Below are 26,236 nucleotides of genomic sequence, written 5' to 3'. Positions count from 1 at the left end.
GTTGCTGGTCTTATGGTGCATCCACCATCATACATTGTGAGATTCCTTGTAATAACTGTTCTGTTAAAAGTTGTAAACTCATGATGTCTAGCTTGGACAAAAAACAATATGGCCTCAACAGTGAAAAGGCAGTAAACACATTTCTCTGTTTTATATGACACTTTATTAAAGCCAGTGCTACTTGAGGAAACTTTTGGTTTTTGTAATTGTTGTTCTTAAACTTTTTGCAAGAACGTGTAGAGGTGAACGCATGTTGTGATTAGCGTACAGAGCTAATCTAGTGATGGATCCATTTTGGCATTGCCATAGAAACAAATCATTTCTCAGTCCGAGTAGACTCTTGGAATAGAGCGCCACAGTCTGGTTCCAGAAGTTAAAATCCCATTCAATTATCCCATAGACCATTTTATTTTCAATGATAACTTATAAACCTTTAGAGGCAGCTACTTGATTGTTTGTCGATGGCATGTGCTTCCATTGAAGCCATCTGTCTGCGTTCTCAACTTCAATGTTTACAAATCGTGTTTGATAGTGGGACTTATATTAAACAACAGCATTACCCATGGTACATCAGAGAAAGATCTACCAATCAGAGAACTGCAGGTTGAAGCTCACAAAACGTGGTTCGGAGTGACCGCCCACTCCGATGACGCACTGTGAATGACGTCATCGAGTCGGTCTCCCTTTACCCTTAAACTACTTATATATCGGACTATCTTGCAATAAACGCAAGATATATTGTTTCTATACTTACATTCAACAACCTAAAATCAATACTTTCACATATTCTCATAGTTTTTTATTCAATGCTTCATGGGATTGTAGTTTGTACCCTCGTGAAAGACGGTAAGTACATAGCCTTGTATCTTTGTCTTGAGCAATTTTCAAATAATGTTTTCCCTTAAATCAAAGTTTGAGTTGTTGTGATTCACCTTGGAGCTGGTTGGTTTGGTTCATGACTTGTAACTCTTATGGAGGATTTTATGAAAAGCCTATGTTAAAAATGAATGGGAAAAATACTTCCGGAACCCAGAAGCTGACCAAGCGGGCGGGGTACTGTTGTGCTCTATTGTCATCTCGTAATAACAGTAATTCTGACAGGAAGTTAATGCAGCATTATTGTGAGTGATTCATAATTTCAAGTAAATAAAATCCTCATGCATCTAAATGTAGATGGCCCAAACAATTCTAGATCAAATTAAGTCCCGCCCAACAGTTTCTGTTCTCACTGAATATCCAGTTTCGCTCATAAATACATCAGATTACAGAAGAAAATGGCTTGTGAGCAGCTTGACCATCATATCCCATTCAAATGGTAAAATAATAATATATATAAATAAAATTATAAATAATTGCATATTTGCAATTTTCTAATAATAATGATATCCTGAAATGTCAGGGCAGCATATTGGTTCAGATACTGCAACAGCTGGAGCTGATTATAAGAGGAGCAGTGTTCTTGTCCCCATGAGGTCGTCCCGGGCTGAGGATGGGGTGGAGCTTATCTGTGAAAGTATCTTTGAAAGTGTGGATATGAGCTCCAGTGTCCAAACAGAAGAAAGACATGCGGCCCTCCCCATAGTCCAGGTAGATGGCCACTTTTCTTGGCCTATGACCGAGGCTCAGTGAAGTGGGAGGGAATGTGTTAGCCACATACTGGGTCCCATTCTTTAAGCTAAATGTCCAGAAGCCATTGGCAGGACATATTGTGAATTTCCCCTTTCTGTTGACAGTTTGTCTGGCCACGCCCAAGTCCCACTCAGTCTTATCTCCAACATCCACTTCCCAGAGGTGTCTTCCATAGCTAAGGGCTTCCTTGGCCATCACATTGGCCACCCGGTCAAACCTCTTAGGGTTCTCTGGGACTTCTTGTCGCTTAATTGTATGTCTAACCTCTTTCCTGTCCTCAGAGATGTAGAGATAGGGGTGGGCTGTCCGGTGATTCAGAGTAATGTCAACTGTAATGAAGACATTAATTAGATTTCCAGAAATACCATTGTAAAAAATATGTAAATAAAACAGATATTTGTATTATTAAACATACCGGAGTATTTCTGCAATCTCTTCAGTTCTGAAAAATATTAAAAAGGACTTATACAAAATTCATACTGTAGGATACATACCCAATAGTAACAATACAAAAAAGATAACATTAACAAAGATAAATAAATGCTGTAAAAAAAAAAAATCAATTGCAAGTTCATGTTAACTAATGTTAACAACTGGAACCGTATGGTAAAAAGTTACAGCTACTTTTTCCAAAGTATAATATAACAAAACACTACATCGCTTTTTGTCGCATTGCACATGCTGCAGGCACGCAAACAGAGACAGTAATAAAATGTGCTTCTCTATACCGGTTAAAACAAAGGACTCAATTTACTTATGTGGCTTTGGGAAGTCCAATTCATTTTAATGAATCGGTTTGATTGTATGGTTCATGTTGAGCAGTTAAAAAAAAAAGATTCATCGATACACTTGAGCCCATGTTAAGTCATTGCATGTTTTAAGCAAAACATAAGTGTTTATAACTATTTAATTAAGTTTGTTTTATTAAAGGGATAGTTCACCAAAAAATGACAATTCTCTCATCATTTACTCAACCTCATAATGTCCAATGTGGGACTTTCTTCTGCAGAACACAAATGGAGTTTTTAAAAGAATATTTCAGCCCTGTAGGTCCTCACAATGCAAGTGAATGGGTGCCAACATTTTGAAGTTCCAAAAATCAAACAAGTCAGAATTAAAGTAATCCATAAGACTCCAGTGGTTTAATCCATGTTTTCAGAAGTGACATGATAAGTGTGGGTGAGAAACACATACATATTTAAGTCCTTTTTTACAGAAAATCTGAATTTTGTTTTTGGTGATTAGCATTCTTTGCGCATATCACCACCTACTGGTAGGGACTGGTCATAGGTGAAGATTTATAGTAAAAATAAAACTTAAATATTGATCCGTTTCTCATCCATATTTATCATATCACTTCAGAAGACATGGATTAAACCACTGGAGTCTTATGGATTACTTTAATTCTGACTTGTTTGATTTTTGGATCTTCAAAATGTTGGCACCCATTCACTTGCATTGTGAGGACCTACAGGGCTGAAATATTCTTCTAAAAAACATGAAAGTAAGTCATGCACAGCTGGGATGGCATGAGGGTGAGTAAATAATGAGAGAATTTTTATATTTGGGTGAACGTTTCCTTTTAAGTATGAATCTATTCAATTTGATGTTGACACCCTATTTGTTTAATTTCACCCTAATTAAAATCACTGTTTTTGTCCCAGATACATTTTGTAGAATTTATAGTAGAATTAGTTTTGTCTGTAATGTCTGCTCTCGTCTAGGGGTGTCAGGATTGCCACTGTCCATACACATTCGTGTTTGTGGGTGCATGACAGACAACATTGCTTACGTTAAATAGATGCACAGCATTTGGATAAACATACTTTGACTGAAAACAAATTTATGTCTTCATTGTGAAGGTTATCTCACCTATGGTGCTACAATGGAAATGTATTTGACCCCAGTACATTAAATCAAACACGTAGATGCTCAAAAATGCTAATAAGGGTACTAAATGGAAAAAAGTATCTGTTTAGGACCAACAGGCAAAAGCATAATTAAGCAACAACTGGAACACAGTGGAAGGAAATTATGCAACAAAACACAAATAAAATTAATCATACATACCTGCTTTAGAAAGTCTTCTAGCTTCCACCATGGCTGTATCCATGAAGTCAACCACTGCCTGCCTGGTGAAGCCAACGCAAGGGTCAGTCTCCAGTGTGACTTTAGACCAGTCTCTCATCACTGCCGGTATATGACTGAAACTCTAAAGATTGGAAAAAATGTACAGTATTCTTTCAAATGCTGAACATGTTTACATTTTTCATTATTGTCATTCCAAAACCTGTTGTTTCTCTGTAGAACACAAAAGGGCAAATTTTAAAGAATCTTCATGGAACAATAGCCCTTTTTCAACAGAAGCTAAGAGTGACCATGGCTGTCAGGATCTAAAAAGGGGGGTCCACAAGAGCACAATAAAAGTAGCCGAAACAACTTTTAAAGCCATCCAATAGCTTTGTGTAAGAAACAGAACAAAACTAAAGTCATTATTCACGGATAATCTTTCCTTCACCTTGGCAATTTGTGCACAGGCTGCATGGACTACTTTTATGGTTCTTTATTGGTGTTATTTGGTGCTTTTAGAGCTTAACAGGAGCAGCCGTTGTATGGTAAATAGTTGCATGAACACTTTTTAAAACATTTCTCATTGGGGGTGTGGGTATATGGGTCTGGAATGAAATGAAGTAGAGAAAATAATGACAGATTTTTAAATATTACTTAAAATATTTCTTTAAAGGTGCATGCAGTCATTTTTGTTTCTCACTTAAAAGGTTTTACTCCTAAAGATATTAATTTTGAAATGTAAGTATATAATCATGATAACCCACATGAGATAAAGACCCCAGTCATATCAGTAACCTTATAAAAGCTGTTTTATTCTACATGGAGAGGGTCCCCCCAAGGGGGCTGCCATGTTGTTATAACCGCCTAGTTATTGGCACTGACACCTAGTGGCCTGGATGCAGCATCATTTCAAATCAATAGATTTAATTTACTGATGCCAGTGTAAAAATTCACAACTCACAGTCAGCCATGATTACTTTAATCAATGGGAGTACATGTCACATCAGGATGGTTACTGAGATTAATCAGTATTTGACTGGTCATGTGAATCTAACATGGCAGCGCCCATGTGTGGACACTCCATGTAGAATAAAATTGCTTTTATATGGTTACTGATATGAGTGGAGTCTTCATTTTAATGTGAGAGCTCATGTTTTCCAACTTGTGTTTCAAAATTACAATTAATTTCCTAAGGAGTAAAACTTTTGGTAAAAAGGTGGAGTTAACCTTTAAGATTAACATATTGAATTCAGAGACATGTGCTGTTCCAAAGATGTGTTAAAGAGAAAGAAAAAAAATCAGACTAGGCATTAGAAAAAACAAAGACTACTGAAAGCAAAATAAAAAAGTGATTTATTATTTTCTACAGAAACCAGTTTGAATTAGGTCACCTTTTTAAGACGCTCCTTGTCATCCAAACGTAAGTGCTCTGGCTGGGTGTGTTCACTTTTCAGATCAAGGATTTCTTTCTCCAGACTTTTCACAAGTCTGTCGACTCTTTTCTCCGCCTCTCTTTGTTTCTGCTCGACTGCATCCACTACCAGTTTATGGCTCTGCTCTAATGTGCTCAACAGAGAAGAAAACACCCTCTGACTCTCCTGAACCTCCTTGAGACAAGTATTCTGTGTGGGGGAAGAACACGCATTAAAGGAACAGTTCAACCAAAAATGTATATATCGTCATCAATTACACACCCTCACGTTGTTCCATTTCAGTATTATTTTCTAAAGGAGAAACACTTAAGGAGACATTAGATGGAATGCCTGAGCAACTGTTTTCCATACAAGTAGATTGTAATTTATAATGCCAAGCATTATTAAAGCGTCATGAAAGTAGTCCATCTGACTTGCACGCTGTATTTCAAGTGTTCTAACGCCACATAATAGGGTTGTGTAAGGAAATAATCTTATCCTCTGCTGAAGCTCTCAAATCTCATTTGCTTTTTTCAAACTTGCGGTCAAGTGACCTGTGAGAGCCCCATATCTCTGGCATTTGCCCCTACCAGACTGATCTCACAGTGAAATCAGAAACTGTAGGTTAACTTTTCTTTAGCTAAAATCGGTCTGTGCTAACTGAAATTCGAAACACTGCCCCCAGTGGCAAAAGCGGTAAGTGTGGAAATGTCCACAGAGGGGCGACAAAAGCAAGTTTTGAAGCGATACATATTACAGTGAAGAGGGATGCATATTTTATTAACTGAAACTCCCAACCCAAACCATAAGTGGAGTAAAAATATAATGTTAGAGGGAAAAATGCAACCTCCAAAATCACATTAGTCAATGATTATGGGAATGTGATTAGTACTTCCTGGTTTCAAAACAAGAGGCAAACCTGGGTCTCCCAGGGTGTTTACGCAATGCGCTTCTGGTTGTACCACAAGAGAATGTAAACACGTTTGAGCCTATGAAAAATGTCTGACAGGAGATGCCACTTATCAGCGATTTGACATAATGTGGGTGAACCTATAGAACAGGAACTATTGGAAACAACATGCTGATTTCCCGTATGGTCATGTTGACCAATGATATCAAACCTGACCTTAAATTCCAGCCAGTTCTTCACATATTTTTATGGTCCTTTTTGGAGCAGTATCGTTGTATGGAAAAAAAGCAGCTCGGACATTCTGTTTAATATCTCATTTTGTTTTTGAAGGAAGAAGAATAAGGAATAAAAATGGGTTTTGATGAGATGAGGGTGAGTAAATGATTAAAAAAACTAAGCAATTTTTTCTCACAAATAATCCTGAAAATGTTGGTTTTAAATGATGTTGCTGTACCTTCAACAGCTTTAAGGAATACTGAAGTTTCTCAACCTTCTGAAGTCTCTCCTGGATCATTTGTTCCACCTCTCCTGCATTCTTCTGTTTCCAGTGTATGAGTGAAGAAAAACAACAAAAATTAGTAAGAGTGTTTGCTCATATTAATAATGTTGTCTCAATCACTCAAAACCACAACCTTTGCATCGTGCAGTGGAGTGTGATGCAACCGATTCTCTCCTGTACTGCCAGTTATTTTAGAGTCTGCATTTCTTTACCCTTCTAAAAGTACTCACAGGTTCATCTTGCAGTTCATCCATACTAAAAAACTTCGATTTAGCAGTCAAACGTGTTTTCCTGTAGTTTTCAGTGACGTCCGCCAGTATGCGGTTAACACTGAGATGGGGTCTGGAACCAAAGGCCCTCCTACAGAGTGGACACTCATCTGACCCACTGCGGCTCCAGTACACACGCAGACACATTTTACAAAAGCTGTGTCCACAGGGCGTCGTGACTGGGTTGCTGAAGATTTCCTCGCACAGAGAGCACAGGAAGGGCTTCTCGGAGAGGAGGCTGATAGTTGATTCCATTGCCTGAGAACGCAACATAAAATCACTTGTCAAATAAAACTTAAAAATATTTTTTTTCAGTATTTCATAACTTCACATGCAAATTTTTTGTCACTCCCATCCATAGCAAAGGCTTCCAGTAATTTTGCATATGTTGCATTTCAACACTGTGTCCCAACCTGTGGTGACATCATAAAGAGAAAAAACATAAGTTCTCTCTTCCGTAAGGGGTCGTTCACACAGATAGCCTATCAGAAAAAAAATTGGGATTTCCCCTGCAGTGTGATCAAAGCCTAAATTTCCAATGCACCATAACACAATATCCAATGATCTAAAACAAACTCAAGCTAGCTTTAGTCATCACCAAAGAAATATTCAATAACTACAATTTGTATTTCTTCCTGGAAATATAACTATACTGTATGTTGAAAAAAAGACATCAATGAATTAATTAAATTTTGACTGTTCCTTTTTTTTTTTTTTTTTCTTCACCAACCATCCAACTGCAAGCACAAGATTGTGGGATTTAGAAGGCAGTGAAATACACATCCATGCTGTCTTCAAAAACCGACAGGATGAAGCATTTAGTAGACAGGATGTTACGCAAATATTAGATTGGGAAATGCCTTGATGGCTTCCTACCTTCAAATATACCCTGCAAAGACAGCATTTATCATTTTAGTCTTTACTTTTATTTCTACTCGTGTGAATTTATGTCTACACGAGCACCAAGTGAAATCATTAATACATTTATACTTGCATAATAAAGTAGAAAAATAAAAATAATATATATAATTTGACATCTTATTTCTCAAATCATAGAATATATAATAAAAAGAATGTCCTAATATACAGTACATTAACAAAATACTTGAGCAAGTAAATGTTCAGGTTAAGTGCAGGTCATTGTCATAGAAAGCAAACACATTAGCCAAGATGAGAGAATGGAACATTCTTGCCTGTTAGCGTCATACCAGACATTCCAGTGTTACAAAAAAGTACAATATATTATATACAATAAAAACAAATATGCTGTCCTTCTCCAACCCTGCCTTTCTGCAATATCTTTCATGAAAGAGGAACTCTTGGGTTTTTGTGGCTATGTAAATTTTTCCAAATGATTATATAACACATTGTGTGCCATTCCATTCTGTGGCAACGTGAGTACACCGTGATATGTGGATGAACAAGTTGAACCAGAAATCTCTTTTCGCAATGCAGACAAGTCTAAATATGTATCCAGCCGGTTTCGGAGCTGTGTACTGTAACAGACTTTCAAACAGTAGCTCTCATGTACACTTTTAGTTATTGGTCAAACAATACAAATGAGCCATGTTTCACAAAAATGAAACTTCATTTTATATTTTAGCTGTAGGCCTATATAATTGCAATACATTTCCCACCCGTCTTGATAGATCTTGCTTTAAAAGCTAGATTGTTGCCCTATAAATAGTGAGCTAATATTTAAAGTTACATGTTCAAGGGTAGTTATTGTAATCTCATTGGAACTTACCTCTGTTGACGCTTGTGAATGGGACTGGTTCACGTCTGTGGCAAGTTTCCTAAAAGCGAACTGGATCATTAAAGTGCACAGGTGTGTTTTCAACAAGGGGAGTGGCCAGACAATCCCTGCCTGCCGCTGAGTCATGCAAGATAACAAATAGCGTAGTGTTGAAAATAGATTTTCTTATTAACACTTTGACAAAATATAAAATTTACAACTTTGTACCAAAAATAAAAATTCTTTAAAATACTGTTTATTGTGATCACTGGTTGCACTAGTATCTTTTAAGTTTATAATTGATTTTTTTAAGCTTTAAATTTCACTGTTTTGCAGGACCACCCCCTACTCCGATTCTCATTGGTTAATTCACTCAAAGCCTGGGTTTGTTTGATGATGATAACTAAAAATGTCGCCTTTTCCTCTTTCCCATGTTTAGTGTTTTCTGTCTTTTATCAAGATGCCTTGATATCAAATATCACAGCTGATATCAGTGTTGCGTTAGCATGTTGCTAAGCAAATGTTGTGACTCTCTAATACTCATAAAATTACATAGCACACACAAATATTGGGTAAAATAGTAGATTTTTATTAACTTGTTATTATCAATATTTTGACAAATGAATTCATTAATGAATTAATTATTAATATTTCTCTAACTTTGTCCACCATCTTGGATGGATTTCTCACTGAGCTTGTCGCAATACATTGAGATTACCATCTCTGCTAAACATACTTGTGATGCTGTCTTAAAATTTGACCAAAAGAACAGCCTTTGCTTCCAGATTGTGCCTGTGATGCTTCAAAATTCTGCCTAGTTAGGCAGCTCGCTAAGTTTTGAAACATAGTCTTATTGTAAGGACTACAGCTTTGTAAGGAGTATCTTCACTCCTACTAGCAGGTTAGTATTAGAGGTCAACAAATAGTGTTTTATTTTTCTGATACGGATAACTCAGCTGGTAGAAAAAGCAGGTAACCAATAAATCAGCCGATTGTTTTTAAAAATCAATTCTTTGAATGTTAAAAAAAGTATTTCCTTATGACAGGCACAGACATAGAGACAACCAGAGACCATAATTTATAAAATCCCAGATACAGTTTATTTGTATTATTATTATTATTATTTATCATTATTATTTTATTACACCGGGGACTCTTATTTTGAAATGTATGCGCTTCCAGCTCACAAAAACACATATGGGAAATAAAACATGCTCTCTTACAATCATCTACCATGTATCACATTACAAACACTATTAAGTAAACGTTGTCATAGGTTATTAAATACTGTTTGAGCAGTAATTCATCAACAATTGATCATCATCCATCAATAGAAGTAGTCACGTGGCACAATAAAACTCTACGCGGAGTCAGTTTTTATTTAATCTCTAGAAGGCCACTGTTATACTGGTAAACCCTCAAGCACATGAAATAGATGCAGACAACCGATTGTTTGAAAAAGCAAGTATCGGCACCGATATATTGTAAACCGATATATCGCTTGACTTCTAGTCGGCATGGAATAGTTCAATCACTGCATGAGTGTTAAACTATCTATCATTCTATCTATATCACAAAATTGATTTTCTTTTAATAGGATAGCATAATCCAAATTCTTCTGGCCCAGTTACTGTTACTTGTAAGATGGCATCAGACATAGCAAGAATAAGGAGATGATGGAGCTTATAGAAACCACCTAACAGTGAGTTGGCCAAGAAATCAAACATTTGATGAACTTCAGTTATAAAGATTGAGATTTAAGAATATTTAACCTCATTTCACAGTAAGCACTGAGACACCATTGAGGATGCTGGTCTTTGGCAGCTCAAGTCTTCATCAGATCTCTTTGACACACTCAGTTTTGGCATCTGGCATCTGTACCAGAGATGATGTCAATAATTCAACATACCAAGAAAAGTTCACAGGCCATCCAAGAGAGAAACATAACAACGGTCAACACACCAAGTCTTAAGAATAATTATTTGCCATACATAATACTTCATCAGGAGTTCAAGATGGCTGTTTGTTTCTCCTGTCCAGGGCCTCATGCTGCACTCTTAGTTTTAGATCCATTTAATGTGACGTCTATTGACATATTAAAGCCAGTGATACACAACTTTGAAGAAAGCATCTTTAAGCACACTTTGTTTGTTTTATACCATGAGAAAAGTCTGAAAACTCTGTCAGTAGAGAATGTCGGCAGAACTACCTGTTCTTCAAAGAGTAAATAAACAGGATTAACGGTAGTGAGACAAAAATATGGTTTGTCCAGGTAGATGAGAAGGTTTTGAAGCATGGAATTTATTCAAACCTGGAATTTGAAAATGCCGAAAATGAATTCAAACTGAGGAGCGAGTCATCAGACTGTCAAAGGAGAAGAAGGTCAGGGAGAAGTCGAAAGTGCTGGAGAATGAACATTCAGGGGAGACATTTTCCAGTGAGATTATGAAGTATGAAGAAAGAGTACAGTTGGAGAGCAGCAAAATGGCTGAGCTAATTGTGGAAGACTTGTTGATTATGCTGTTGGAAAAGGTACATTTGTAGGCGCGTGTACCTACAAATGTACCATGCTTCCTCCAATTGCTTCCTCCAATTCTACCCAATATACCATCGTGTTTATGCCAGCTTCCTTGTGGTCTTCCATCGAGGAAACGTTGCAGTAGACGTGGAAAATGAGGGGGTATATCCTCCCTTAAAGTCCTCCCTTAAAGAGGGGGTAAAGTCCTGCTTGACATCTTTCTCTGTGACCCATTCCTGGCCTCTCTTCTCTGGATACAAGCTGGATTTTTATCGCTTAATTACCTGGTACTCTCTTTCGAACTGGTGTACCTGTGGATTTAGCCAATTGTTCCAGAGTTCTTCGCCGAACATACTCAACACCAGCCGCAAAATCTTTGTAAAGGTGCCGAAGAACTCCGAAACTTTCCGCCCGCTGTGTTGTGCATCAAAGGCGGTAAGAGACTCAGTTTTAATCAAGTTGGCATTGGTTAATGCTATATCGCTATCAAACAAGACATTTATCCAAAAAAAAATTCACTTCAAGAGATTTTTTATTTGTGACCTAGACTTTCCCCCAGACTGTACATTTCTTTAGGTCGCCTTGGGCTACAGGTCAGGGTGGAGGGCTCGCTTCTATTTATGCTATAACGAAAGTCATTGTGGGATGCTCTAGATGCAGCCGAGTGAGCCTGACTCACTGAACATTCACTTGACAGTCCGAGGAAACTGAGCGCCTATTTTGTTTTTCTTTGTGCTGGTTCCGACCTAGTGGCTGGAGTCTGTTTTGTGGAATAACACGAATTAATCTGCATGTTCTTTGTGCTTTGATTTTTTTTTTTGCTGGTTCACTACTGGCTGGAGTTTTATAGATTATTTTTGTAGTGTACTTCTGTCTCACAAAATGTGTATATTTTTATTTTAGTATTAAATAAATAAAATTATTTTATTTTAGACAGACAATTTTTTTTTTACATATGTCAAAATGCCAAATGTTAATAAGAGCAGATTGTCTCTCTCCACATGGAATGTAAACGGGTTGGGGCACCCCATAAAAAGGAAGGTTATTTATTTTCTTAAACGTAAGAAATATGATATAGTGTTTCTTCAAGAAAAGCATCTTTCCACCCAGGAAGCTGAAAGATTTGGGAAGATATGGGGTGGACATGTTTTCTTTAGTGCTGGCTCAAGTAAGAGCAGGGGAGTCATTACATTGATAAATAAACATCTACAATTAAAATGTCTCAAACAGACTAAAGATAAATTAGGAAGATTTATTATTGTTTTAGTAGAAATTCTGGGGAAAAGTCTTATTTTTGCTAATATTTACGCACCTAACGCTGATGATCAGGGCTTTTTTATAGATCTTGAAGGGATGTTGCAAGCTGCTGGCACCCCTCATGATATAATATGGATTAGACTTTAATCTTTTGATGGATTCAGTCCTTAATCATAGTGAAGCAAAAGTGTGTAAGTCCCCTAGAGCAACATTGACAATTCACAGGAGGTGTAAAAATCTTGTTCCTACAGGACTATACATTTTTTTCATCAGTCCATAAGATTTATTCAGGAATAGATTTTTTTTTTTTTGTAAAAGTCCCTCATTTCATCTGTTGTTCATTACTCAATTGGAAACATCTTAGTCTCAGATCATCCCCTGGTGAGTTTAGAGGTGTTGCCACATATGGAGAGAAATACATCATAACATATGGAGAGAAATACATCATAATATAGTGGTGCTGTAATGTATCCTTTTTGCAAAATCCTGAATTTCAACAAATATTAAAGGCAGAAATCAGGGTTTATATGGATACCAACTGGTCCTCAGAATCCTCTGTGGGCGTGGCTTGGGAGGCACTTAAGGAGGGTCTTAGCGGTCAGATCATACAGTATGCCTCATTCATCAAAAAATCCAAAGCACGAGAACTTGTGGAGTTGGAAGGGAATATTAAAAGTGCCGAGGCAGAGCTGAAGCGTTGAATGTCGTCTGATTTGAATTGACCCGATTGAAATACAGATAAAAAAACTATTTTGTCATGGTAGGTGGAGTTTGGCTATTCAGGGCAATAGTCATACTTTGAGTTGGGAGACAAGGCAGGAAAACTTCTGGCAAGATCTATAAAACAGAGAGTGTCAGTGAAATTTTTACCCCAGCCATTGATATTAATAATGCTTTTAAAGAATTCTATTTTGATCTCTATAGTTCCACATCTTCATCTACTGATAAAGATATTTGAAAATTTGTGGAACCATTAGAACTCCCTAAACTGACAATCGGAGATAACATTGGAGGAGCTTGGCGAGGTAATTTAGCATGTTGCCTACATGCAAGGCTCCTCTCTTGACCCCGCTGCATTTTAGCGGCCGCTAGGGGTCTCCTCTGCCCCTGGCAGCAGCTCTGACCACTCCCCTCATGGTAGGCAGCCATTCCTCCACTCTCAGGCAGCCGGGCTCCTCCGTCCCCCGGCGGATGGCTGCGGCTGCTCCGCTGGGGTGTATGGCAGTGGCGAGGAGTCTACTACAGCGCATCCCTCCTCCTTCCCGGGTTTCGGCACCAGTAACCTCTAAATTACATTTACAGAATTAAAGGGGAAAAAAATCCTATTGTTATCAAGTGTTTTTGTCTTGTTTTCCATTTAAAAATATCAAAAAATCCTTAAAACAAGATACATTTACTTGAGAAGCAACATATAAGATATTTAGACTTGCTTTAAGAGGATGTATCTTAAATATAAGTGTATATTTTCACTTTGTTATACTTCTGTGAGTGCAGTAAAGACAAACTATACTTATATTCAAGATCTATTCTCTAAAAGCAAGTCAAAATATCTGATATGCTGCTTCTCAGTAAACCCTACAGGGAACACAACACAATGGTTAAAGAACCATTGTGTTACATCCATATTTACTCACCTCGTGCCATTTCAAACCCTAATGCTGTCATTTTCCCAGTGGAATTCTCTCAAAATGAAAATATTTGAGGAATATTCTATACAACGATATTTAATAGTAATCATGTCTGTCAAGCTCTAAAAAGGACACAAAAACCCCATAAAAGTGGACCATATGACTAATGCATTAGATAGCTTTGTGTGAGAAACAGACAAAAATGTAAGTAATTGTTAACTAATAATCTTCCCTGCCAATGAAGCTCTATAATCTTATTTTATTGTCAACTTCAGACACTCACAAGAATTACACCATTAGTTTATTTATTTCTTATCCAAATTGGGAATTTTATTTATAAGAAAAATTACTTGCGGTTTAGAGTCCACAGTCCTCTTTGTCTTAGCCTGTCTCTTATTCTTTTATTGTAAGATCTGTACAGTGTCCACTCATAGCCTTATGTAACACCTCTGTGCTTCCATCAGTTTAGCGAAAACTCTGTAAACAGCGCCATTGTGTGGATTACTTTTGTTTATGATTATTATTTATTTATTTTACTTTTCTTTTTATGCACAGCTATGGCAAGTATGCATTTGTTTTCTGTTGTTTTAATATAAATAATACAAACAAAAAATAATTAATAGAGGCAACATGTAACTTCATAATAATGCATAGGCCTACAATTGTTCTTATTTTTTAATTCCTATTGGAATTTTAATATTTCACCCTATTTTCTTTAAAAAATATATTTTTTGCACTAGTTACACAAAATACTCCCTCTTAGCGTCGTTTTGGACAAAAATGGCACATTGAAACCCATTAAAACTGCGATTTTTAATCCCAGTGCCATTTAACTATAAAATTATGCAATCTTGTTTAACATTCTTTCATTATGTTGGCAAGGCTTCAAAATTTACATTTTAAATATTTTTTACCAGATCGTGCCATTTTTTCAGGTTTGGCATATCATCGCTTTTGTTGTTGTTTTCTGCTGTTTTTGGCTTATGCATATTATAGAGCCAATTAGATACATTATGAATATATAATTGTGTGAGTGTGTTGGTATGGATTTCAGAGTGTGGTTTGTATGTGTCTGAGGCTCTAATAATAAAAATAAAAAAATTCTGTTTAGCATTTATTAAATTGAAAATAATTATAATTATTATATTTTTTATAAAAAACAACAGTGGCATTATGTAAACAAACCGGTGTTTAAAGTGTTAAAATTCTGAAAATAAATGAATGTTTGGTAACTATGATTAGAACTGATTCTGGTTAAAATATAAGTCAGTGAAAGTAGAAAAAAAATATTATTCTATAATATTTTTATGACACTTTTTTGACATGGCCATTTTTGTCCATTATGGACCTAAGTGGTAGCTTTTTTTAAATCTGATACTGCATAAAAAATATGAAAGCATCAAAATGAATGTTGTTGTTAATCATTGACATATCCGAGGCTCTAATAATCAAAGAAATAAAATTCTGCTTAGCATCTATTAAATTGAAAATAATTACTATTTTTCATTTTTTCCTAAAAAAACAACAGTGGCATTATGTAAACAAACCAGCGTTTAAAGGGTTAAAATTCTAAAAATGAATGAATGTTTGGTCATTATGATTAGAAAAAAATATGTCAGTGAAAGTGGAAAAAAATATAAATCTATAATATTTTTATGACAGTTTTTGGACATGGACATTTTTGTCCATAATGAACCTATGTGTAACTTTTTTTAATTGATGCACAAGGGTTAAATCATTTAAAAGTTTACATTGACGGCAGAGAGCTCTTAATTTGACGCGTTGTTTTGCAGTGAAATAGTACAATTACTTTAATTTAGTTTTCTTTCTCGTGGTTATTGTATTTCCCCGATAGTATGAAAGCAGTGTATCAGCCGTTACTAAAACTACACACTTTTAATTGTTCTGTTGGAGTTCTGTTCCGATCTGTTGCCACTCTCAAACTGCCTCCGGACGCAGATGAAAGGTCACTTTATGTCCATGTGAGTGCAAAAACGACATCACAGCATCTGGCGTATGTACAGGAGGATGACAAACTTAACTTATTCTGTGACTGTGTCGCATTTGTCGGACGCATACGTCATCGAGGATGTCTCCTTTCAGAAAAGCGAGTACACTTCGACTGCGACATTATTTCACGGGAATTCGGAGTATGCATGAGGTGGATCCTTCATTGGCACTCATTACCCACAATTCTTTGCTTCAACAGAAATGTCAAAAACAAATAAAAAAAATTACGCCAATTTGCCCGTAAATGTGGGTGCAGAGTATATAATATGTATAATTATATTAAATGTACGTCATACATTGTCATCTGAAGGGACTTTGTTCCCTTCTCACTCAACGGGCTCCTGCTTTAAAGAGTGGTATGCTGTCATAGCAACCATGTTACCTTAGCAACCAGACACTCCTTACACTGCAACCTTCAAAGGACGCTTCCGACCTAGCACGCAGCCTTCTAAACGAGACACATCTAATCTGTCTGTGTTTCTCAACAGTACATTGAGTCGATCACAGCAGCTCTTGAGTCAAAAGTACACTGATCCGAGGACAGCATTTCTCGAGTCAACAGTACACTGATCCGGGGACAGCAGTTCTCGAGACAAAAGTACACTGATCCGGGAACAGCAGCTCTTGAGTCAACAGTACACTGATCCGAGGACAGCATTTCTCGAGTCAACAGTACACTGATCCGGGGACAGCAGCTCTTGAGTCAACAGTACACTGATCCGAGGACAGTAGCTCTTGAGTCAACAGTACACTGATCCAAGGACAGCATTTCTTGAGTCAACAGTACACTGATCCGGGGACAGCAGCTCTTGAGTCAACAGTACACTGATCCGAGGACAGCATTTCTCGAGTCAAAAGTACACTGATCCGGGGACAGCAGTTCTCGAGTCAAAAGTACACTGATACGAGGAAAGCATTTCTCGAGTCAACAGTACACTGATCTGGGAACAGCAGCTCTTGAGTCAACAGTACACTGATCCGAGGACAGCATTTCTCGAGTCAACAGTACATTGATCCAGGGACAGCAGCTCTTGAGTCAACAGTACACTGATCCGAGGACAGCAGCTCTTGAGTCAACAGTACACTGATCTGAGGACAGCATTTCCGAGTCAACAGTACACTGATCCGGGGACAGCAGCTCTTGAGTCAACAGTACACTGATCCGAGGACAGCAGCTCTTGAGTCAACAGTACACTGATCCGAGGACAGCATTTCTCGAGTCAACAGTACACTGATCCGAGGACAGCATTTCTCGAGTCAACAGTACACTGATCCGAGGACAGCATTTCTCGAGTCAACAGTACACTGATCCGAGGACAGCATTTCTCGAGTCAACAGTACACTGCTCCGGGGACAGCAGCTCTTGAGTCAACAGTACACTGATCCGAGGACAGCAGCTCTTGAGTCAACAGTACACTGATCCGAGGACAGCATTTCTCGAGTCAACAGTACACTGATCCAAGGACAGCATTTCTCGAGTCAACAGTACACTGATCCGAGGACAGCATTTCTCGAGTCAACAGTACACTGATCCGAGGACAGCAGCTCTTGAGTCAACAGTACACTGATATGAGGACAGCATTTCTCGAGTCAACAGTACACTGATCCGAGGACAGCATTTCTCGAGTCAACAGTACACTGATCCGAGGACAGCAGCTCTTGAGTCAACAGTACACTGATCCGAGGACAGCAGTTCTCGAATCAACAGTACACTGATCCAAGGACAGCAGCCGGTGTATCAGCTTTATATATAGTGACGTCATTACGTGATTACGTAATTGAACTGGTGAATCAGTAGGTCCCCCTTGTGCACCAAAATAGCACCAACTGATATTCTTCTCACCACAATTGTACAGAGTGGTTATCTGAGTTACCGTAGACTTTGTCAGTTCAAACCAGTCATTCTCTGTTGAACTCCCTCATAAACTCTCCGAATGGTGCCATAAACAAAAAAACATCCAGTAGGCAGAAGTTCTGCAAATGGAAGCAGCTTTTTGATGAGAGATTTAAATAAGATTCATCCATCCATCCATCCATCCATCTGTTAGGTGCACATGCACGCTTTGTGCCATGAGCAGTGGGATAAGCTTGGACACAGACTTTAGAACCAGATGTTTGGATACGAGAGGTTCAGCAACATGGTCACGGAATATGCCAAAACTATATACATTTTTTTTTTATTTACATTTTTTTATTTTCATTTTGGTGTGAGCTAGGGACCCAGACATTATATTGGCCTGTTCGTGAGATTTCCCTGTTTGCCCAGAAAAAATAAAAATAATGTCACGATAATTCATGACAATTAATTGCATTTTCCTCCCCAACTATTACGTTAATTAAAAATATATAATTTTCAATACTATATTGTGAAGAAAATTATCTATTATTTAAATTAAATATATATTATGATAGTCTTTGTATTATTATCTTTATTTTACATTTTAAAAATCATTGTATTACAGTTTTACATTTATTGTATTACTGTAAAAATACTGTATTACCGTAATGAGAACCTACTGAAAATCACCATAGAGAAAAATGGGAATTACAAAAATACTCAAAAGTAAAACATCTAGGCACATTGTGGTAATGGTAATTTTTAAGGGGAAATGTGCTTAATTGTCATGAAAATAATGTCACGATGCAAATGGTCTTACAATAAGCTTCATTGTCTTGATGCAATATATACATAAAGATAATACTAATAATTATAATTATTAATATTATTTGTTTAAATGTGATCTGGACATGTTCTTTTGAGATGAATTTTTACATGACATTAGTGACTGATGTCTAACCATTTTTTTTGTTTTGTTTTTGTTAAAAAGTGTAGCACTGGGAGCAATCCAATCCAGAAGAAGACCTCCATAAAATTTTTGGGCTTTCAGATAACATTCTGGAATTGCAAGTAGCGGGAATTCTTATACATTTTTAATTTATTTATTTTATCCCCTTTTCTCCCAATTTGGAATGCCCAATTCCCACTACTTACTAGGTCCTCATGGTGGCGCGGTTTCCCACCTCAATCTGCGTGGCAGAGTTCAAGTCTCAGTTGCCTCCACTTCTGAGACAGTCAATCTGCGCATCTTATCACATGACTCATTGTTCATGACACCGCAGAGACTCACAGCATGTGGAGGCTCATGCTACTCTCAGTGATCCACGCACAACTTACCACGCACCCCACTGAGAGCAAGAATCACTAATCGCGACCACGAGGAGGTTACCCCATGTGACTCTACCCTCCCTAGCAACCATGCCAATTTGGTTGCTTAGGAGACGTTGAAGTCACTCAGCACACCCTGGATTTGAACTCACGACTCCAGGGGTGGTAGTCAGCATCTTTACTCGCTGAGATATCCAGACCCCCCTGGGACTTCTTATTCTTGATGACAGGTGACGTTGATATGGCTTTAATATTGTCTGTAAATTCTTACAATTTATACAACCCAAGTGTGATTATGCATTACATTTTCAGCTATCCATAAATCCCCCCTTGATCTTGATGTTGCAGTGGTTTGCGGTGGTCCTGGGAAGGCTTGTCTTTACTGGACAGCATCTTACCCACACTGCTGCTAGAACTAGAGATGTTTCTCCAAAGCAGCGGCATCATGAGGACACGGTGCACCAGCAGAGAGACGGACATTCAGAGGGACAGACAACACTATACATCAAAGAAGGTTCAAATAAAGTCATTTGAAAGAAAATGAACAATAAAGTAACAGAGAAATGTTTAATTTTGGACAATGGACATGCTTTTTTCTTCTTTTGGCTATGGTCTTCACAGGATTATGGCTTAAGCAAACTTGACATATTATACTTGACAATACTTGACAATTTCACCTTCAAATCAAAACGGTTCCTTAATCTCTGTGCTGTCAGACACTGATTCAGCATTGAACTGATTTCTCATTACATTTGCCATTTGAAGTTACTCTTCTCCAAAACTCCCACATACACTGTGGGAAGCAGATAATTGAATAAACATGAATCATTCATCTTGCTCTTTATGCAATCTCTTGTGCTGCATCCACCAGTACTGTGCATTAAATACACTGTCAGAAAAAATGTAAAACAATTGTACTTTAAGGGTACAACAGCTCGTCACTAGCACAATACTCTCAAAGGTACACCCACTGTACCTTCTTTACACCTTAAGGTACTTATATGTAAATTTTAGGGACACAGAAGACACTTAGGGTAATAATATATGCCCTTTCAGAACGGTTAAGGTACAAATACATTCTGAATAACATATAAAGGGTACAGTTGGTCTGTTTTGTACATGCGTTAAAACTTTTGTGCTAGTCAGGCCTTTCTAAGCTGCATGTTATTTGCATATTTCAAGTCTTGAGGGAATTCATCTCTTCCTATAGCGATATAACACGTTGTATAATTCCTATTATGCAAAGCACGGTTTTATTGTGAGACATCGACACCTATGAGAGAGTGGGCGCTGTTCCTAATAGACAGGACTGTACGCCAGCACAGCGATGATGATTCAAGACATTGACATATGAGAAAAATGCCTTCACCACACACTACTTTCTTCTCATTGTTCATCCATAAAGGGTCTACCATATGTGCAATGGTTTGTCCTTAAAAGACACGCACAGGGGAGTAAGAACTATCTGAAATCTGGGCCGAACACATTACAAAACTTAGCAGAGTTTCATAAATTCGTTCTTAAAGCCTGAAGGCCTAATTTATCAAATGGAAACTTTTGGAACTTTTTCTTTCTCCTGAGTGAACTAAAGCAAATGAGGTCCTTGAGAATAATAAATAAAGAACATCACGTCTGAACCACAACTATGATATAATAATATGTATATAATTATAATATTTAAAGGGACAGTTCACCCAGAAATTATACCTTTCTCATCATTTAATCACCCTCATGCCATGCTCTGTAGGACCACAAGTGAATGGTGACCAGAACTTTGAAGGTCATAAAACAGAATAAAATGAATCCAAGTAATCCAGTGGTTTAATCAATGTCTTCTGAAGTGATATGATAGGTGTGGGTGAGAAACAGATCAATATTTAAGTCCTTTTTAACCTGCAAATCTTCACTTTCACATTCAACCACCTACTGGTTGGGGCTGGACAAAGGTGAAGATTTATTGTAAAACAGGACTTAAATATTGATCTGTTTCTCACCCATAACTATCATCAATACTGCTGCTCCCTATAAGCAGACTACGCAGTCTGAGTATGGCACCAACTCCCTAGGGGGCGCCATTTTACCCTAGGAGGGCACCAGAATGTCCACCGGCTGCCCTTAATCGCACGGACCCGATTAATTCAAGGACCCGAAAGCAGTTGTGGAACACAGATGATCGCTTTGCACTTATATCACATGTCAAGTGTTAGTTTGTGCCCTGCTCTCCCCTAATAGTCCCTTCACCCCTGAACATACCCATAGAAGAAAATACAGAACTCGTTCTTTGTAAAGCAAAGTGGGTCTTTTATTGTTGTCTGTCATAAAACATGGAAACAAAAGTGTCCCACCCAATATCAAGAAAAACATGGTGTGTCACTGCGTCTTTGATGTCTGTATTAGAATTAAAATATACTTGGAAACAAATTTGAGGTAACGCACTCAAACATCAAGGAACCATGCTCAACTCGCTTACATTAGAATACTTTGAAAGACATTTCGCAAATACATTGTCATAAAATCTGTCCTTTGGTCCAGCCAAGAACTTATAGAATATTATAATTCTTACATATTTGAATAAATATTATTCATAGGTTTGAAACAGAGTCACTAGTGTTACTCTTACTGTATTTGACACCTCTCAATAGGCGTACTTCGTTTCGGGGTGGGGGGCCCCATCACACGGCGCAGATCGCTATTAAAACTCGGTCTGCGGGCGAGCGGGTGCACAGCCCCACACGGCTCACTTACAGCCAGCCCCCCAATGGCTCTTTTGTTTCTCTTTCTATTACTCAGGGCTTCATATGTGTGGATGGAGATGTCTCGGTGGTGAGAGGGTCTGGTTTCTGTGGGGAGCCCCCCCAGCACCGCCAGGGCCTCAAACATCTCCTCCAGTTTCGTGTGGTCTTTAGCGGACACCTCAAAGAAGACACTGTCCTCCCCGAGACACTGGCGGACATCGGACTGGTGCACAGCTCTCAAGGAATTGAAATCAGATTTATTGCCGCATATTATAATAGGCAGCTGTCTGTTTTCTTTGGATTTCTTCAGCTTGGATTTGGCAGCAATGACCTCCTCGCGTAATGAGCACACCTCATTGAAAGACTCTCTGTCGGTCACGCTGAACACAAGGAGGAATATGTCACCTGTTGAAATAAAATGCACCAAATAAGAACTTTTTCATTCATGGTTGACATATGAAGGGATTGAAATGACCAAAATAATTTCGACTCGTCCCGCCTTTTCTTAAAAGAACAAAAATCGAAGCTCGTACAATGGAAGTGAATGGGGCCAATATTTGGATGGGTTTAATAACAGAAAGGTGAAGCTTATAATTTTATAAAAGCATTTACTCTTAGGGTAACACTCATGCATTATTTGAGCTGTAATGGTGTTTAAATCGTAATTTTTATGGTTGTTTTAGCGTTTACAGCGCTATGTCGACATGACACCAAAGTTATAAAATTGGCTACTTTATACAGAAAGTTAGTATGTGATTTTATCGCACTAAAATCATGTTTACACGCATGTTGCTTACATCTTATGGCTATACTTTTGAAACCGTGTGTATTTGAACATTTATGGTTTGGCACCCATTGACTTCCATTGTAAGTGTCTCAGATTTTTGCTTGTTTTAAAGAAAAGGAGGGTCAAGTAGATTTTTTTTTTTTTTTTTCAGTAATCAACATTACACCACAAATGCTGTCGATTGATCTTAACTTGTTTTGAACCCGGAATATTCCTTTAAGATTGTACTGACCTGTCAGAATAGAAAGTCTTCGTTTGGCGGGAAAGTCTCTTTCTTTGGACGCGTCCAGGATATCTAGCTGATATCTCTCTCCTCGGATGTGGTACAGTTTGCTATGAAAGTCTTCTGTCGTTGGCTCGTAAAGCTCCTCGAATCCATCACCCAGGAAACGCCGGATGACTGCCGTTTTACCCACTCTTGGTGCGCCGAGAACAACTAGGCGCCGGTAATGACTGGGCTTAATGTTGACCAGATCGTCGTTTTTACTCTCATACCTCATATGCTTTGTTTGATGTTGCTGAGACGCTGAGAAGGGGTCCCGATAACGCCGCGGGTTCCGTTCAGACGACGAGTGTCGGTGTCCAGTGCTGGACGACCGCACCACGCGTGTCTTTTTCTCTGGATGTCTCCAGTGTGATGTTACCGTTTTTATGATAGGGAGCTTGTGCAAATGAGCGTCTGGAACCTGCAGACTCGTCGAGGAGGATGCGCGATTCACCGCATCTTCCGCTCGCAGGCATTGAGGGTGCGCTTCAGCTGTTGCGTCGCCTTCAGGATGATAGTCGCAACAGGAGAGCGTCTCAGTGCCAACAACTGAAAGAAGTGGCTTTTCAGTCGTGTTCACCTCCATGCTCTTTACTCGTGTCATCCAGAACAGCGCTGATCTGTGCGTGACAGGACGTCGGTATTGGGGATGCGCAGCACCCCGTCCTCTCTTTGCAGTGAGATCTGCGCTGTGCCCGCTGTGCTTTTTATATGCTGATGGATGGGTGGTCTCATATGGTGCGTCATTCACTTGGTAACTCGTTACTGGGGAGGTTTGTGAATCTGAACAATTCTGCTGCCTATTTAAGGAATTGGCCATCACCACCACAGACATTAGGACGAACCACAGTTGTGGAATCCGTTTCGGTCATTGAGTCTTATGCAAATTGTCAGAGTATCGCCAGTTAAATCTACAATGGAGTAAAAAATCAAACAAACCGAGACTACTGTAAAATCTGGGATAATGTAAAACAATGATAAGTTATGATGAAGGTGAAATAGATATTTGTCAAATTTTGCATTATAAGGTCAAATGTTTGTGACCATATTCACAAATTTACTCTTTCCTGGCTTCCATTGAAGCACACAAGATGTTTGTTTTTAATCATTTTCAGATCATGTTACACACCTGTGTACACACGTTTTGTACAAATGTGTGTAGCTCCAGTGAATGCTGTCATTAAAGCAATAGGGGGACATACAGGTGAAACTCGAAAAATTAGAATATCGTGCAAAAGTTCATTAATTTCAGTAATTCAACTTAAAAGGTGAAACTAATATATTATATAGACTCATTACAAGCAAAGTAAGATATTTCAAGCCTTTATTTGATATAATTTTTATGATTATGGCTTACAGCTTATGAAAACCCCAAATTCAGAATCTCAGAAAATTAGAATATTACATGAAATCAATCAAAATAAAGGATTTTAAATACAGAAATGTCAGCCCTCTGAAAAGTATAATCATGCATATGTACTCAGTACTTGGTTTGGGCCCCTTTTGCATTAATTACTGCCTCAATGCGGCGTGGCATGGATGCTATCAGCCTGTGGCACTGCTGAGGTGTTATGGAAGACCAAGATGCTTCAATAGTGGCCTTCAGCTCTTCTGCATTGTTTGGTCTCATGTCTCTCATCTTTCTCTTGGCAATGCCCCATAGATTCTCTATGGGGTTCAAGTCAGGCGAGTTTGCTGGCCAATCAAGCACAGTAATACCATGGTCATTGAACCAGGTTTTGGTACTTTTGGCAGTGTGGGCAGGTGCCAAGTCCTGCTGGAAAATGAAGTCAGCATCTCCATAAAGCTTGTCTGCTGAAGGAAGCATGAAGTGCTCTAAAATGTCCCGGTAGACGGCTGCGTTGACTCTGGACTTAATAAAGCACAGTGGACCAACACCAGCCGATGACATGGCTCCCCAAACCAACACAGACTGTGGAAACTTCACACTGGACTTCAAGCATCTTGGATTGTGTGCCTCTCCATTCTTCCTCCAGACTCTGGGACCTTGGTTTCCAAATGAGATGCAAAATGTGCTCTCATCAGAAAAGAGGACTTTGGACCACTGAGCAACAGACCAGTTCTTTTTTTCTTTAGCCCAGGTAAGACGTTTGACATTTGAAGCCCATGTCCAGGACCCGTCTGTGTGTGGTGGCTCTTGATGCAGTAACTCCAGCCTCAGTCCACTCCTTGTGAAGCTCCCCACACATTTGAATGGCCTTTTCCTGACAATCCTCTCCAGGCTACGGTCATCCCTGCTGCTTGTGCACCTTTTTCTTCCACACTTTTCCCTTCCACTTAACTTTCTATTAATGTGCTTTGATACAGCACTTTGAGAACATCCAACTTCTTTTGCAATTACCTTTTGAGGCTTTCCCTCCTTGTGGAGGGTGTCAATGATGGTTTTCTGCACAACTGTCAGGTCAGCAGTCTTCCCCATGATTGTGAATTCAACTGAACCAGACTGAGAGACCATTTAAAGGCTCAGGAACCCTTTGCAGGTGTTTAGCTGATTAGAGTGTGACACTTTGAGCCTACAATACTGAACCTTTTCACAATATTCTAATTTTCTGAGATTCTGAATTTGGGGTTTTCATAAGCTGTAAGCCATAATCATCAAAATTATATCAAATAAAGGCTTGAAATATCTTACTTTGCTTGTAATGAGTCTATATAATATATTAGTTTCACCTTTTAAGTTGAATTACTGAAATTAATGAACTTTTGCACGATATTCTAATTTTTCGAGTTTCACCTGTATAAGGGTGTTTTGTAAATGTTCCAGGGGTTTATTTTTAATACAATTAACTGATTTCAACTTTTTGTAATGTGAGATTCACATTAAAATTGACTTGATAACTTCTGACCAGGCCTTTAACATTTATTTCAGTTTTTTTTTTTCAGATGCCTTTGTAGGACCTCTGATTTTGCATTCTTGTCCCCAGACCTGGACATTCAGTGTTAACTATGAAAATCCATTATAATAATACAAACTATTACATGTTAAAAGTATGATAATCTAAACCAATAGTGAAATAAACACAAACCATTTCAATATACTGTATTTTGTTTGAAAATTATTTCTATCCATTATTAAAAATAATAATTGTTTGACAGCTGTGGCATAATTTCCACCTCATCCTTTTGCCCATAATAAAGTTTTTTTTCAATTTCAGATGAAAGATGAAATATGAGACAAGCGATAGCTGAAAAAAACTAAATTCAAAGTACATTACTCGTAATATTTGTATATTTTTATGGGGCAACATTTCCAATAAAGCTGTGGTTTTGTCAAATTATGCAAAAAGTGTGAAAAATATCATTTAATTGTGTATATTTAGGATAA

General features: G+C 38.1%; 2 protein-coding genes and 1 pseudogene across 2 annotated transcripts; 1 reads left to right on the top strand and 2 right to left on the bottom strand.

Moving 5' to 3' along the window:
• Positions 1-150: 150 nt before the first annotated feature.
• btr02 (bloodthirsty-related gene family, member 2) lies at positions 151-8,604 on the bottom strand. Its single transcript, XM_052132054.1, has 7 exons — positions 8,537-8,604; positions 6,751-7,047; positions 6,476-6,559; positions 5,091-5,321; positions 3,700-3,841; positions 2,045-2,071; positions 151-1,958 (listed from the first exon to the last, which is right to left on the bottom strand). The coding sequence occupies exons 2-7, from the start codon at positions 7,042-7,044 to the stop codon at positions 1,414-1,416; spliced, it is 1,323 nt and encodes a 440-aa protein (XP_051988014.1). The 5' UTR covers positions 7,045-7,047; positions 8,537-8,604; the 3' UTR covers positions 151-1,413.
• On the top strand, positions 7,960-11,515 carry LOC127647516 (GTPase IMAP family member 4-like; annotated as a pseudogene).
• Positions 11,516-21,412: 9,897 nt separating this feature from the next.
• LOC127647658 (dexamethasone-induced Ras-related protein 1-like) lies at positions 21,413-23,544 on the bottom strand. The gene is made up of 2 exons (XM_052132055.1): positions 22,858-23,544; positions 21,413-22,243 (listed from the first exon to the last, which is right to left on the bottom strand). The coding sequence occupies exons 1-2, from the start codon at positions 23,492-23,494 to the stop codon at positions 21,720-21,722; spliced, it is 1,161 nt and encodes a 386-aa protein (XP_051988015.1). The 5' UTR covers positions 23,495-23,544; the 3' UTR covers positions 21,413-21,719.
• Positions 23,545-26,236: the final 2,692 nt, after the last annotated feature.

The sequence above is a fragment of the Xyrauchen texanus genome, chromosome 8 (genome assembly GCF_025860055.1).
Source record: "Xyrauchen texanus isolate HMW12.3.18 chromosome 8, RBS_HiC_50CHRs, whole genome shotgun sequence".
Taxonomy (NCBI): Eukaryota; Metazoa; Chordata; class Actinopteri; order Cypriniformes; family Catostomidae; genus Xyrauchen; species Xyrauchen texanus.
Note: the sequence above shows the minus strand (reverse complement) of the source record. Positions and strands in the feature narration are given on the sequence as shown.

Coding starts and splice junctions, on each gene's coding strand:
- btr02 (XM_052132054.1), bottom strand. CDS start 7,044: ATGGAATCAACTATCAGCCTCCTCTCCGAGAAGCCCTTCCTGTGCTCT. Junction 6,560..6,750: donor ATGAACTGCAAGATGAACCT/GTGAGTACTTTT, acceptor CACTGGAAACAG/AAGAATGCAGGAGAGGTGGA. Junction 2,072..3,699: donor TAGAAGACTTTCTAAAGCAG/GTATGTATGATT, acceptor AATATTTTTCAG/AACTGAAGAGATTGCAGAAA.
- LOC127647658 (XM_052132055.1), bottom strand. CDS start 23,494: ATGACACGAGTAAAGAGCATGGAGGTGAACACGACTGAAAAGCCACTT. Junction 22,244..22,857: donor AAGACTTTCTATTCTGACAG/GTCAGTACAATC, acceptor TTATTTCAACAG/GTGACATATTCCTCCTTGTG.